This window comes from Enoplosus armatus, chromosome 23 (assembly GCF_043641665.1).
Source record: "Enoplosus armatus isolate fEnoArm2 chromosome 23, fEnoArm2.hap1, whole genome shotgun sequence".
In the NCBI taxonomy this organism is placed as follows: domain Eukaryota; kingdom Metazoa; phylum Chordata; class Actinopteri; order Centrarchiformes; family Enoplosidae; genus Enoplosus; species Enoplosus armatus.
Genome location: NC_092202.1, coordinates 10813324 through 10826772, shown reverse-complemented (window position 1 = coordinate 10826772; position 13449 = coordinate 10813324). Strand labels below are relative to the sequence as shown.

Sequence of the window (13449 nt, the reverse complement as noted above, 5' to 3'; positions counted from 1 at the left end):
ATTTTATTTACTATATCATTTTTAATTAGTTTAATTCATTAAGCAATGTAAAATTTATTTACATAAACTGCTCATTTGTAACTAAAAAGGGCATCGTTATAGATGGACCACTGATCCTTGCCAGCTCTGCAGCCCACGCTTGCTCCAGGAAATTATGCAAAGAACAGAACAGAAAAGAACAGAAAAAACAACGCTGGTTTGAACCAAATGGGACAAATTAGAGGAGATTGTTCAACCTCACACACGTTTACTAAAACGAGGAGGTTAAACTGAATCCAATCTATTCAAAGACAATGGGAACATAATGGCAAATCACAGTCTGTACCCTGAGTATCTATGGCAGGAGATATGTGTTAGGATCTAGATTCACAATGGTTAGATGTCAGGAATCACATCACAAACATGGCCAAGCAAGCCACATTCCTACAGGCAAAACTAGTACACTCTGTTGATACTTCACTATTTCCTTTATAAAGTAGTTATATGAAGTAGTCCAGTATGGAAAGGAATCACAAGAACTGGCTTCAGTGTGCATTTTCATGCCTGCGTTTCCACCACATCCTCTTTCGGCCTCTGTATAACCTTGGGGTGTTTCAACTGGCTAGTAAGACTTTGAACAAACCTATCTTTGCCAAATACACTTAAAGTTCATTGGCTGAAACCTCTGGAAGGCTTTCAGTTGTATCCATTTCTAAACATGTGCTCTTAACCGTGATTACAAATCTGGCTTGTCATAGCAATTACATACAGACAAATGCTAAGGACATGTTGACTTCATCCGAATAGCACGGACAGTCTGTTACTCCACTTGAATATCCGGGAATCCCAGTACATTTAAATCCACCATATCGCTAGACTTACTTCAATCTAGTGTCACATTAATTCTATACAGCTACTAACAGGCCAGCAGGCAGCTGTTAAATGGCGTCAGGGGAGTGTTCTGGGGAGAACCCATCCGTGTCAGAAATCAGGAACCGCAAATCACTCAAACTTGATTGGTTTCCTATCACACTGTGTGACCCTATGTGACCCTATACTCCATTACTCTCTGGGAGACGAGAGAAGCAGAGGCCACAGGAGATTTGCTGTTTAGCCGCCATTAACTGACAGGGTGCACCTGAGGTCGTCTGATTTGAAAGCCTTTGGTCAATTTTGTAGATCCTCTAAAGGCTGGTTCAAGGGGTCGGTTACAACTGAACTTATTATTTATCACTGATAAATGTCATGGGTGGTTCCCAACTGGTGGGTCTACTTTAGGACCAAGGGTCCATTTTTGGGATTTCTCACCATACTGTCAATAAAATTGTCATTTAACCACAGAATATATTAAAAAAATATTGATACTATAAAATGATTATCATAATGATGTTTATTCAACTTTTGTTCCCCCCCCCCCCCATATTCATTAGAACAACAATTCCTTTTAAACGTTGACTATCTTTGAGAGATTTTCTCCTGGAAAAAAAGGACATCGTGAGGACGGTCGCTAGGTTACAAATGAGAGATGTGCGTATCGCCTCTGCTGCTGTGTGACGGCTGCAGGCATTTAGGCTTTTGCACTCTTTTTATGTTTATTATGGAGCTATGGCAGTGGTGGAATGTGGAAAAAGCCTGGCGTTGATACGTTGCCCTGTGTGCAGCGGTAGTCTATAAAACCTGCAATTCATTTTCATCAAGTGGCTTTCTCTCATTTGGCATGAGCTTTGTTTGGGAAATGCGAGACGGCGCCTGAAAGCGCAACCGTGGATTGTGAACGATATTTAACCGCGCAGCTGGTCAGTAAACTGCCAGCTGAAACCTGCAGATCCAGTTATATCATAGTATTGGCATTTTAAGTTTTTTTTTTTTACATGGTAGCGTTTAATGAGGTCTGGAGATGGTGTCTTTGTTACAGCACACACACACACACACACACACACACACACACACACACGCACACACACACACACATATTAGAACCCATATAGTAAAACTCCTGCAGGTATCTTTCACGGGAAAAGGAGGCAGACTTTGGTGAGATAAACCTTGGTGATCCTGGGATCTAAATTCCCAACATTCAACCCTACGGTCGTGGTCTTTCCCTGAGGAGAAGCTGGCTTTCTCCACAACAGGTCAACACAGCTGACACAGAACATATTCACCTTGATTTTATTGACACTGAACACAAAAAATAGGAGTATGTATTATGCAGTGAAGTAGCCTGGGTTGAAACCTGTAAACTTTTATTCTCTTTATTCATTTTCAGGACTGCATTGAACTGCCCTGTTTGTTTGATCAGGCCAGTCTACATGTTATAATGTAAACACTGTTTTAGTAGCTGAAATAAGCCTAAATTAGTTGTGACTACTATTGCGATGCTTTTAATGTTCTGTTAAATGATGGTTTTAAATCCTAATTGCATTTTCTTGATGCAGCTTATTTCATTTTTTTTTCACTTAAGCTGCAGTTGTACTGGAGTTTTAGTTTTGTTAATTAAACCTTGACCTGATGCCTATGGGAAAATTTGGACCTTGACCAGTTGGTAACCACTGATCTTAATAATATAGAAGAAAGTCTACAGTTATGCTGTCTATTGGTGTCTAATGTCACAGAATTAAATCTATACAGCACAGTGTGATCAAAACAGCAATTAAAACTAACAAACGGACTCAAAGCCTTTCCACTTCAGTAAGCAAGTTTGAAAAGTCAACACCTGAGAGCTGCAATAAACAAAAACAACTCAAAGATCAGCAATATTAAATGTGAACACTATCGCAGTGGCAGCAACATAACGTAACAATAAGCATGGCATCCACGTCTGATGTCAACGTGCCGCAATTCATCTCTTCTTCAAGAGATCAGATAGTGATTAACAACAGGGTGAATCGATTGAAATCCAATTTGAAAGAAGGACACAGACTTTCTTTTTTGGTAAAGCTGTTTGTCGCTTTATGAACTGTATCTAGCAGCGAGAATTACAATAAGAGCCTGTGAAAAAGTCTTTCAGAAAGATACCCAATTAGTGGGAGCTGGAGGACAGCGTTGGAGAGCAATTATCTCAAGTTACGAGCCTCGTGAGACAGCTCTGAGAATCAGCTCTCCTTGACTGTATCGTAAACCTCCGCTTCACCATTTGTCTTTTATTAAACCCACACTGTGTAACTGTTTAAATCCACAGTGGGGACCGACTTCAAAAAGGAGCCTTGTTATTTGTGTCCGATTTCTAAAGATGTCCTTACTCCCTCTTGCAATCAAGCCAACACTACTACAAACATGGAGCGCTGGTTTTATTTTAGATTGGTTGTAAGATTCCTGGAAAATTGATTAATTGGAACAAAAAAATGGCCCAAACATGGCATGACTGATAGAGCTTAAATTGTTACTAGTGTTTTATTAATGTTCTTATTTATTGGCACTGCCATTAACTGTAAAAAAATACTGCATACCTTGATGTGTTGGTTTGACCACCTGCTTTCTATTTTACCTTTCCTCCCATACTACATTATTCTTTGCAAAACTAATACCCCAGTTTATTTTTTTTAATCGGTAGAGACATTTGTCTTTGTCTGTCTTTTCCAGTGATACAAGAAGCAGTTATGTGTTTTTTTTTATGTGCCCTGATTGTTTGGATTCATTTATGTCCTACGGAAAAGCCTCTAATTTGTGCGTTTTATGTAATGACAGGCAGCTCGAGAGCAACACTGTTGACGTTATTTCATTCTATTTAATTTACGATTCAAATAGTTGGTTTACTTGGGTGGTGAAGTAAAAAAAGCCCATGTAACTGTTTAAATAAAGTTTTAATTGGGGGTAAACAGTGTATTTGTCTGACACTCAAAGGAAATTAAAACCTGCATTGACCTTTAAAGCCTATTAAACTGTATAATTGTAAAAACAAACAGCCATTAAAGCAGGAGAGATATTTTCTTTATTCCTGAAAGAAATCTTTGCAGATATGTTTTGTAATATCCTGTTTTTTGCCTCCTCACTACCATGAAGGCTTCATGTTCAGGGTTAATTACATCAAGATGCAATAAAATGAGGATACATTTTCAAAAAAGACAACACAACTACGCAATCCAAGTGATAAATCTGGCTTTATCCAGAAGGGTGTGTGATGCTGAGACTGGTTATTGCTATGGAAACATCTCAATGGCACCGAATCCTTTCAACAATGGCAGCTTATACCACTTAGAAAAAAACGCAACAAATCGAAGCTGCTGCTGACCTGATAAAGGACCTCTATGGGTATCACCAATGGCAACTATGCAGTGTAGCCATTGTGGAGAAACAAACAGATGGAAAGCAGTTGTTCTAAAAACATTTACATTAAACTGTGCTCCAGAGTACACCACTATCTGCACAGATTGTACATGATTAGAGGGGCTGCTTTCAGACCACAACACCAAGCTTTTTTTAAGCTTGCAGTGTTCACGGGGAAATTAACAATATTTTCATGTTTTTAGAAGTCAGCGCTGCAGGAGGGAGTCCGGTGAGGGAGTAAGAGGCTGCAATTTCACCTGAAGCACACGTCAAACACACTGTGTGTGGGAGGACTGCACCTCCAGCTGACCTTTTGGAAAGCTGTCACTTGCTGGCGAGGAAAACAGCGGGGTGACACAGCAATGAGGAGAGTTTAATCACTGGCCAAAAAGACCCAATGTGACGGTCACTGTGAATTGTAGTCACTTCATCCGCGCGAACATGGACGACGCCGGTCGATGCAAATCAAACAGAAATGCTACAACGGCTCACTCCTCCGGCTCAGCGCTCTGCTTTATCACAGCGAACACACAATCCACCCATCGCTCTGCTCCAGTACACCTACAGACATGCTTTGCCTCCCTCCCTCTTGTCACACAGCACACACACAAAAAAAACGAGGTGAGAACCAGAGCCCACATAAGAAGAGCAGGTGGGAGTACATTATCTGGAGTGAGAAACAATTCGTTCTGGCCATCTCCTGCTTGTGCGCTAAAGTGATCTCCCTGAGTAGCAGCATATCAGCGGGCAGCAGCTATTGAGTGGGTGGTGGGCATTACACAACCTGGCTTCAGAACCTACACAGGCCACTCCAAAGGCCGGGCTCATTGAGCGAGAGAAATGCACGGCGAGGCAGACTGTGCCAGATCATGTTTTGATTGAGACTGGACCATAACTACCCCCCGGTTTTATGATGGCACTCTCTGAGAGCTTACATCCTGCAGAGCATGCGTTTATGCAAAGGCCGAGGTGGAGCCTGCAATCTGTTATGAACATTAAACTGTATGTGATGTATAAAAAGCTGTTATCACCAGTACAGCAGCAACAATACAGAGTCAGATTTAGAGTTGGACTTTGAAGAGTTCGAACAACTTCAAATGACTATGTACCAACCCTTTACAAACTGGGACCCTCTCTAGACCCCTTATCATAGCTTGTATACTGCGTGTCTATGAGCTTTGTGCAGTTCTCTTTTTGGATTATTTTATTTTTAGAGGCATGACGAGGTAAAATGTATTTACTTGAAAAAAACAAAAGTTAGAGAAAACACATGATTTTGAGCAGAAGAAATACTTTTCTTCTCATTTATCATTTTTCAAACGGATTTATCTTGCGAGCTCAACCGATACTGGATCTGCGACGCAGATGCCGATCGATATTTGAGAGTGTAAAAAAATCTAACAATGATACCTCCGCCAATGGTCTTTTTTTTTTTTTCATAAACACATCAAAATTAGAAGATGTTGCACATCTTGCCTTCTGCATGGTGGTACAAGCCAAAAATGTTGGTGAATAAAGCAAAATCAACAGGAGAGCTGTGCGATGTCTTTTAATTTTGATGGACTCGCACCGAAGCCCTGTTTTCAAAAGATAGAAATGTTTATAAATGCAAGACAAATGTTTTTGATTAGGATTGAAACCACGTTGAGCACTGAACAAGAACAATGAATTTGTCAGTGCAATCCTATGTAATGTGGACACAGTTTCTAAATTACCTCTTTGGCATTCTTCTACTGTAATTTCTTGTTAGTTATCAGCCGACGTGTACACAGATACAGATATATCTGCAATAAAATATCTCCCCGGCCGATTTAGCTGTCTAGTTCTAATATCTGTGTATTTCTCATTTCTCACTGACTGTAGCATATTAACCTATTGGAAAGGCTTAATGGCCTTGCAAATGCTGCACAGAGCAAACACACTTCACATTAAACTCATAAAACTGCCATCCCAATCAAGGTCTTAGTAAGACCTTTTCGAAGGTGTACACAAGAAATTCCACAACCAAGGTCTGAACATTTCCTCACTAAGAATACATCAGTTTCATAAAAACGATCTCATATTATGAAATGCAAAACAGCTACAGCTAAAAACACTGAACCTTAGAAGCATTTCAGATTCTACTGGTTACCTCAGCAGCTTGTGAAAAAAGTAAAACATTGTGTTTTAGTATATTGGAGAGCAAGCTCCTCCAGCGGGGTCGAGCACCCGCACTGCAAACAGGTGTACGGACAGCGTAAAAGCTCGCTGTTGCCTGGTGATGAGGCTGTAGGAGCTCTATTGATGGGTGACTTGTGCGAAGGCCATGGGAGCAGCTTGTACTCAGTGGCCTAAGCCAGCTCTGTTCGTCACACACAAACACACACACACACACACACACCCCTCCCTCCATGAAAACCCCACCTGCCATCTGGCCCAACCAGGAAGTGACTATGTGAATGTGAGAAGCAGAGAGAGAGGGAGAGATAGCTGACATGTCATGGTGCTTTACATCTCTGATAAATATTTACTTACTAATTTGCTGACCATGTGTCGTGTTGGAATTGGAGGTGTGCTAACGGGGGAGAGAGAGAGAGAAACAGTCCCAGAGCATGACACAGAAAGCTAAAACATGGCGGACAGAGGGAGGAGGAGCACTGAGAGAAACAAAGAAATGTTTACAGAGAATGGTGTGCGGGTTTGGGAGCACGCATGAGAGGGAAACACAGCGGGATCACGCGCAACAGAGAAATCCTTGCTGAAAAGGACTACTGAGTGGGAGAGGGGTTGAGACAGGGGTATTGAGTGGGAGGGAAAAGACGCGCTTCAATGCCGCGCTCGTGTACACACACACACACACACACACACACACACACACACACACACACACACACAGCTCCTCAGGATCCTCGGCTTGCACGCAGAACAGAAGCTGTCCACAGTTTCTATGTAACACAACAAAAGGAAGGAGGCTTTGCTGGCCGTAATTTGAACCACTATAAAATCTGAAAATCAAGACAAGCCAGCTTGTGACAGAGTTTCTCAGAATTTCAATGACAATCTGGCCACAGCGGAAGGTCAGCGTTAGAGCATGTTTACACACAAGGAACCAGATTGTGATCAGGTTCAGGCAGGAGATCATAAAACATTTTTACATGTCAGATCAACTCCCTATAGTTTTCATAATTTGTCAGTAATCAGATCTCTCCCCTACCCACTACCATATTTTCAAACCAACATCTTAAATCATCAACATCTTGTATAATAAACACTGTCACTTTAAGAGATTTCTTTTTTGCTCCTGCACAGTGAGAGGACAGGCTGTGAGAAAGATCACAGCTTTTCCTCATTGTGCATATGTGTTTAAGTTTTACTGTTTCACTGTGGAAATTAGTTTGAACTGGAAGATCAATGCAATTTGCTTGAGTTAGAATTGAAGTTGTTTGGATAGACTGGCATACAGCTACAAGTGCAGATTCTCCCTTTCATCCCTCGACATTGCGTCCATCGTGATACTAGCTACGTGTAAAAGTTCCGTGCGTACATGGCTAAATGATCAATAATCTGATTATGTTTAACAGGATTTCTCTTGCATCTGTGCAAACACAAAGACAGAGGCAGCAAATAAGGCTTAATATTGTCCGACCTTTTTGCATCTTTTTTAGACAAGATATTCTTTCCTCATAATGGCCTCAGTAAGCATACGAGAGCCACCCTTCTGTTTACAAAAGGGCCGTGCATTCATGAATTTAAGCAAGTACAATGCCTGCCAAATATGAGCAAAGGCCTCTCTGGACCATATTTTGAGAATGATCTCGCATTAGGAAATGATGGGTTGCCATAGATCCTTTGAGTAGGCCTCTGCCTCTGATTACAACAACATCAAAGAAGCCTCATCAGAAAGTCTAATGGAGGAACAGGCCACTTGACCAGGAAGAAAGACAACAATAGATGAACTGCATGTGTGCATATGCATCAGCGAGCCTCCTACTACAGTATGTTCCTTCACAACGGCAGGCATGAATGAGCTCAACTTCAGCTCCAGGGCGCTTTTGAGACAGAATAAGTGCTAAACTGTAAAAAAATAAATAAATAAATAAATAAATAAATCTCAATAAACACGAAAGAATATGTTTCAGCTTGTCATGCTGTTTTTAGAGTTTTATCACAATGGTTCATAGCTCTGTCTTATTACCTTTTCTTTACCGTCTGCTGAGTATTAAAACAGCGATATTCTGATGAGCTTTTCTGTGTCAGAACTATGTTTTAATGCATGAAGCAGCCAACTGAGTGAGTGTCACCAAGCTTGTTAGATTTGGCAAATTGGATGAACTAAACCCGTGTGTTTCCTAAAATAAAATACACTGCTATGGCAAGATACAAGGCCAAAGTGTGGCCTGGAGGCACGATGACTCACTTAATTAAGAAAATTATGTTTTCACATGGCTGTAAGCATGCAAACCTCCAGAGTGTGTGTTTCAAATTTAACACTCCTGTATCTGCAAGCTGTCTAAATCTCCTAATAAAACAAACAATTAGGGCTGCAAGTTATTTTAGGTTAACATTTAATTTTGATTGTGGTTTGGACTCAACTCCTAATAATGACTGACTTTAGAAAAACAAAGCGACAAACAAGATAGGAAACGGCTGGATTGTCAAGAGTTGGAGAATCGTTTTCTTCTTCTGCCATGTCTGCGTGCAAACACTGTTTTCATCTCTGAAAGGATGGATCATCATCTTCTGTCATTTGGTTATTGATGAACAACAAGTACAATTATGTTTTCCATGAGAGTTGTTAAGCTGTCATGAAGTTTCAATTTTGGAAATAAGTAAGGCAAAAGACCTAGGAGCAAAAACAGGACAAAAGAAAAAGAAATACACATGTTTAGGTGCAAACTGAAATAAAATAATATTGATAGCAATCCATAACCAGAATGATCATAATTAACAGTATCAGATTTGTAAAAAGCAACGTAAACACGACAAGGTTTATTATGAATTTTGAACTACTCTGGTGACCAACACAATGTGCCGAATTGGACTCCTGACCTGTCACAGGGGCCTCGATGTCCAGCAGGTTCTTCTCTGAACGCAAGATGGCGGCGCCCTCTCCTATGAGCCTCAGCGCCACCGCTTCCTCCACGCGGCCTTCCTTGGTTAGGTGAGCTTTCAGCACGTCCACTTTGGGCTTCCCCTCGCTGTCAAACACCTCTTTAGCCGTCAGCCGGTGACTGGGGGGGAACGGGACAGCTGCAAAGGTTTAAAAAAAAAAAAAGTCATTACGGCTGATATGCTTTCATAACATATTTACAGTGCTTTAATATACCTTTCATTGACAATAGGCTTATGAGGATACGCAGTTAATTCCACATCACTGAGCAAACGGCATTTAAGCTGTTTGATTAGCAGGTACTTTGTACCTTCCAGGGGATCGACTCCCCGCAGGAGAGGGAGTTAGTGTTCACTCCCATGCTTCCAGCCCTCCCTCTGAGACAATTTACCAGATTGCTGCTATGATCTGTGAGTCATTCAATTTTCAATATTTATAACAGACCCACACAGACTCTAGTTTGCTTGGCAATAGTCATAGCAAAAGAGATTACACTTTGAAACTGAAGCACGGAACTGAGATAAAAAATTTTATTGACACAAAAAGCCGTTCATATAAGTACAAAGTCTAAATAACGTGAGTGTATTACCTTGCAGTGTCTATTACGTAATATAAACACTGAAAGATAATACATATTTAAACATGCTCTGTTTTATGTGTATGATTAGAAGACCAGAGACATCATCTTCAGTCTGACATGCTTATTTGTCAGTCACAATGATTTAAAAGAGTAAAATTATGTTTATTTCTGAGAGTCTTGAAGGCATCATGGAAATTAGACTAACCAAATCCACAACAAATCTCTGTTACTGTGTATTTCCATAATTAGTGGCTTATAAAGGATAGCTTATCACTGCAATTCAATGTGCTCTAGTAATTTTGGACACAACAGATGCATTCAAAAGGCCTGAATCCAGTTTGCATGCATTTCAAATTTAAAACAGTGAACTTTCACTAATCACAGCATAAAAAATGGATGGTGCACATTTTCTATGCAAATAGCCTTTGAGTCTTTAGACAGACTTTAATGAAAAGTGTGTCCTTGTAACAAAAGAACAGAAACCCCACAATTCTTTAAAATGGACCTTGTGTCACTGCCATTTTAGCAGCTGACATCAAACAGGTAAAAGGGAGGTTAAGGTTTTTAAATGAAACCATTATTAAAAAGGTACTTTTAGTGGCCTCCACCTAAACAAAAGCCTAGTGTGTTAATATTTCATTTTTTAAAACCCCCTGATTAGCATAACAACAGTACAAAAAGGACATAATTAAAGACCACATCCTGTGGTGGTCTCAATTCAGCAGCTCTACAGCGTCTAAAAAATAAGACAAGCTCTTAATTAACGTCCACTTGCAGACTTTGCACATAGCATATGGCGTGACTAATGCACTAAACCAGTAGTGAATACTGTTGAGTTCATGGCTGTGTGTGTGTGTGTGTGTGTGTGTGTGTGCGTGCGTGCGTGCGTGTGCGTGCGTGCGTGTGCGTGCGTGCGTGTGTTAACATCCATTCCCAAAGGTGACATCAGTGGTAATCAGACCTGCACTTTATCTGTGTCACTCTGTGCTTAGTGACAGACGATATTTGGGATCTCAATTGCAGTATTTAAAGCTTTCTAACAGGTGTACGTTGAAATTGCGGATTTACTGGACTTGCAGAGTTTTTCAATTTCAGCACTAATTTGTCTCAAACAATCTAAATCAGCAAGGTGCAAGACGCAGGCTATCTAACTGACGATAACGTACACATTTATCTACAAATGTTCTATGTTAATGCTCGATCCGCTTAGATAAAACTCTAACATTGCCTAAAGCCAACAAATGAAGTGGAAACCTATTTCTGATATCTGAAAGTCAACATTATGATGCTGGCAAGCTATATGGAAACTAGGATTCTTCTACCTAGCTGATAATTATTTGCTCCTGAACTGATGTTTTAATGGCATGATAGTGACATAATAGAAGTCTTGTGGTGTCAAACATCTTTATGAAACTCATTCAGTTTGAATGAATAAATTATAAAAATGGGCTCTGAACACAAACTTTGTTCAAGCCAAATAAATACTCAATGTGCTCAAAAACATAATTTAGAACAATATCAGCACAATGTCTCTACTAAGGTATCTGGGGCATTCAGAAATCCCTGTCTGAGATAGAATTACCCAGGGCCTCAGGTTGGACTTCCCTGTGCACCTGCTGTGCAACTCTAGCTCGAGGCCAGGGCCTTGGGGCTTTTGACTTGAACGACTACACCACACAGGCCCCTGAGACGTTGGAGGCATATAGTGTGAACATTTGTGTGAACTATTATGAACCTGTATGGAGGGCACTTTATGCCTGAACACAAAGATGGGTCTGAGCTTCAAACAAGACAGCTAGATGATCAAGAGCATTAGTATGAACTACTGAATATTAGAGGTACTGATTTTAGTTGGCTGTCATAATAAACCCCATGAAAATGTGTATAACTGTCTGATTAGGGCAGAGGGTACGCTGTTTACAGTATTTTCCTTCGGCCACATTGTTAGCCAATTAAGCACAACTGCGATGACAGGTAAACTCCCAAGGCAGTCTACCACAACCATGCTGTTCCTGAATCTGAACTTTGAGTCTAGACCAAGTTATCTTCAACTCTCTGCAAAACATCTGTTGATTCACCCATAGAGTTCATCAACATTGAGTTTTATGAGGAAGATGCATGGAAAAACCCCATATCTAATGTTCGTAACGGTTATTTGATTATGTTTCTGTGAAACTAGATTCACCGCCCTGCAGTTGTATGCCTCCACCAACCAGTCAAGTTGCAGTTCACATCCAAGTCTGTCCAGACTCATACGATACATGTAGTGAATATCTGGAAGGAATTTCGGCTAAATGGAAGTTAACTGAATAATGGCCAAAAAAGAGGACATTATGATGTCACAGTGACATCGACCTTTGACCACCAAATTATAATCAGTTCATCCTTGAGTCCAAGTGGACGCTTGTGCCAAATTTGAAGAAATTCAGAGATATCGCTTTCACAAGAATGGGACGGACGGACGATGTTGATAGTTGAAAATTTTGCAGAGGGTTTGTGCTCCCACACACAGTACAGCAGTTGGTGCCGGTGCCATCGGAGTAGCTGTGGATGTTGACCGAGCCACATCTGCTCCTACCGAGGTGACAAAACATAACACATCCTAAAATTCAAATACTAAAGAATAACATTATTCTTGAATAGAAATAACCTGCGAGAAAGCTGCGGTTGTTGGCGCATTGGCAACCTTTCAGCACATCATCCTTTCATTTCCTACAGTCATGACAATGAAAACACTGAACTTTCCCCCTGTGGAATTTCTAACAGCCCTCTTATTAACAGGAGTAACACCCACTACTGCCAAAACATTACATGGCACATTGTAATGGTAGGTTCCACACTCTAAAGCAAAAGGCGTTACCCCGTGACAAAAGTTAGAACTCCTGAGCAGAGAGACGGCAATGAACAACTCAGTCAAGGAAGAAAAATCTTTGTTGTGTTCAGTTATTTAAACAAGAAAATAAATGGTGATGTCAAATATTGCATTAAACAAATGGGCCACATCTTTCTCAGTCATTGCAGTAATTAACCATTCAGCTATGAGTTACTGACATTCAAAACAGTAAAAAAAAAAAAAATCTGAACCATTTTCCTGCCAAACAACAGCATCGGAACATTCCCACACAGCAATTGTTGATTGTTGCAAATAACCCTGAGCATCTACCCTTTCATGCAGAGCTTTATAGCTGTGAGAGCTTCAACTGACCCGAGGCTATCTGCCTGAAACCCAAGGATGACTCAAAAATGGTCTCCATTAGCTGGTCGCTTTTGCCTTCATTAGTTTTGCCATTTCTCTGTTCCCTTCTGTTATGTAACAGGGAAATTGCACTGCAGCCTCGAATCTAGCATGAGAGAGAAATGATGAGAGAGAGGGAGAGGGCAGAGAGAGGATGAGGAAAAAACGAAAATCTGATTTAAATTTCCCTGGTAATTTGTCTCAGATTAGCACTGTAATTTCCAAGATACCAATTAAAGCCATCCATCAGCCATTAGGTTTAAAGACTAATAGATCACTAAACCTCTGCATGTCTGGAGGGCG

The 13449-nt window shown here is 40.6% G+C and overlaps 1 protein-coding gene across 3 annotated transcripts in view; it reads right to left on the bottom strand.

Annotated features, from left to right (window-relative positions):
- The window catches only part of LOC139305530 (protein phosphatase 3 catalytic subunit alpha), a 62050-nt gene that overhangs the window by 25665 nt on the left and 22936 nt on the right, over nt 1–13449 (bottom strand). For all 3 annotated transcript variants that reach the window (XM_070929407.1, XM_070929406.1, XM_070929405.1), the window contains exon 2: nt 9271–9471. In XM_070929407.1, coding sequence (XP_070785508.1) covers nt 9271–9471 — 201 coding nt within the window. The remainder of the gene's footprint in view (nt 1–9270; nt 9472–13449) is intronic.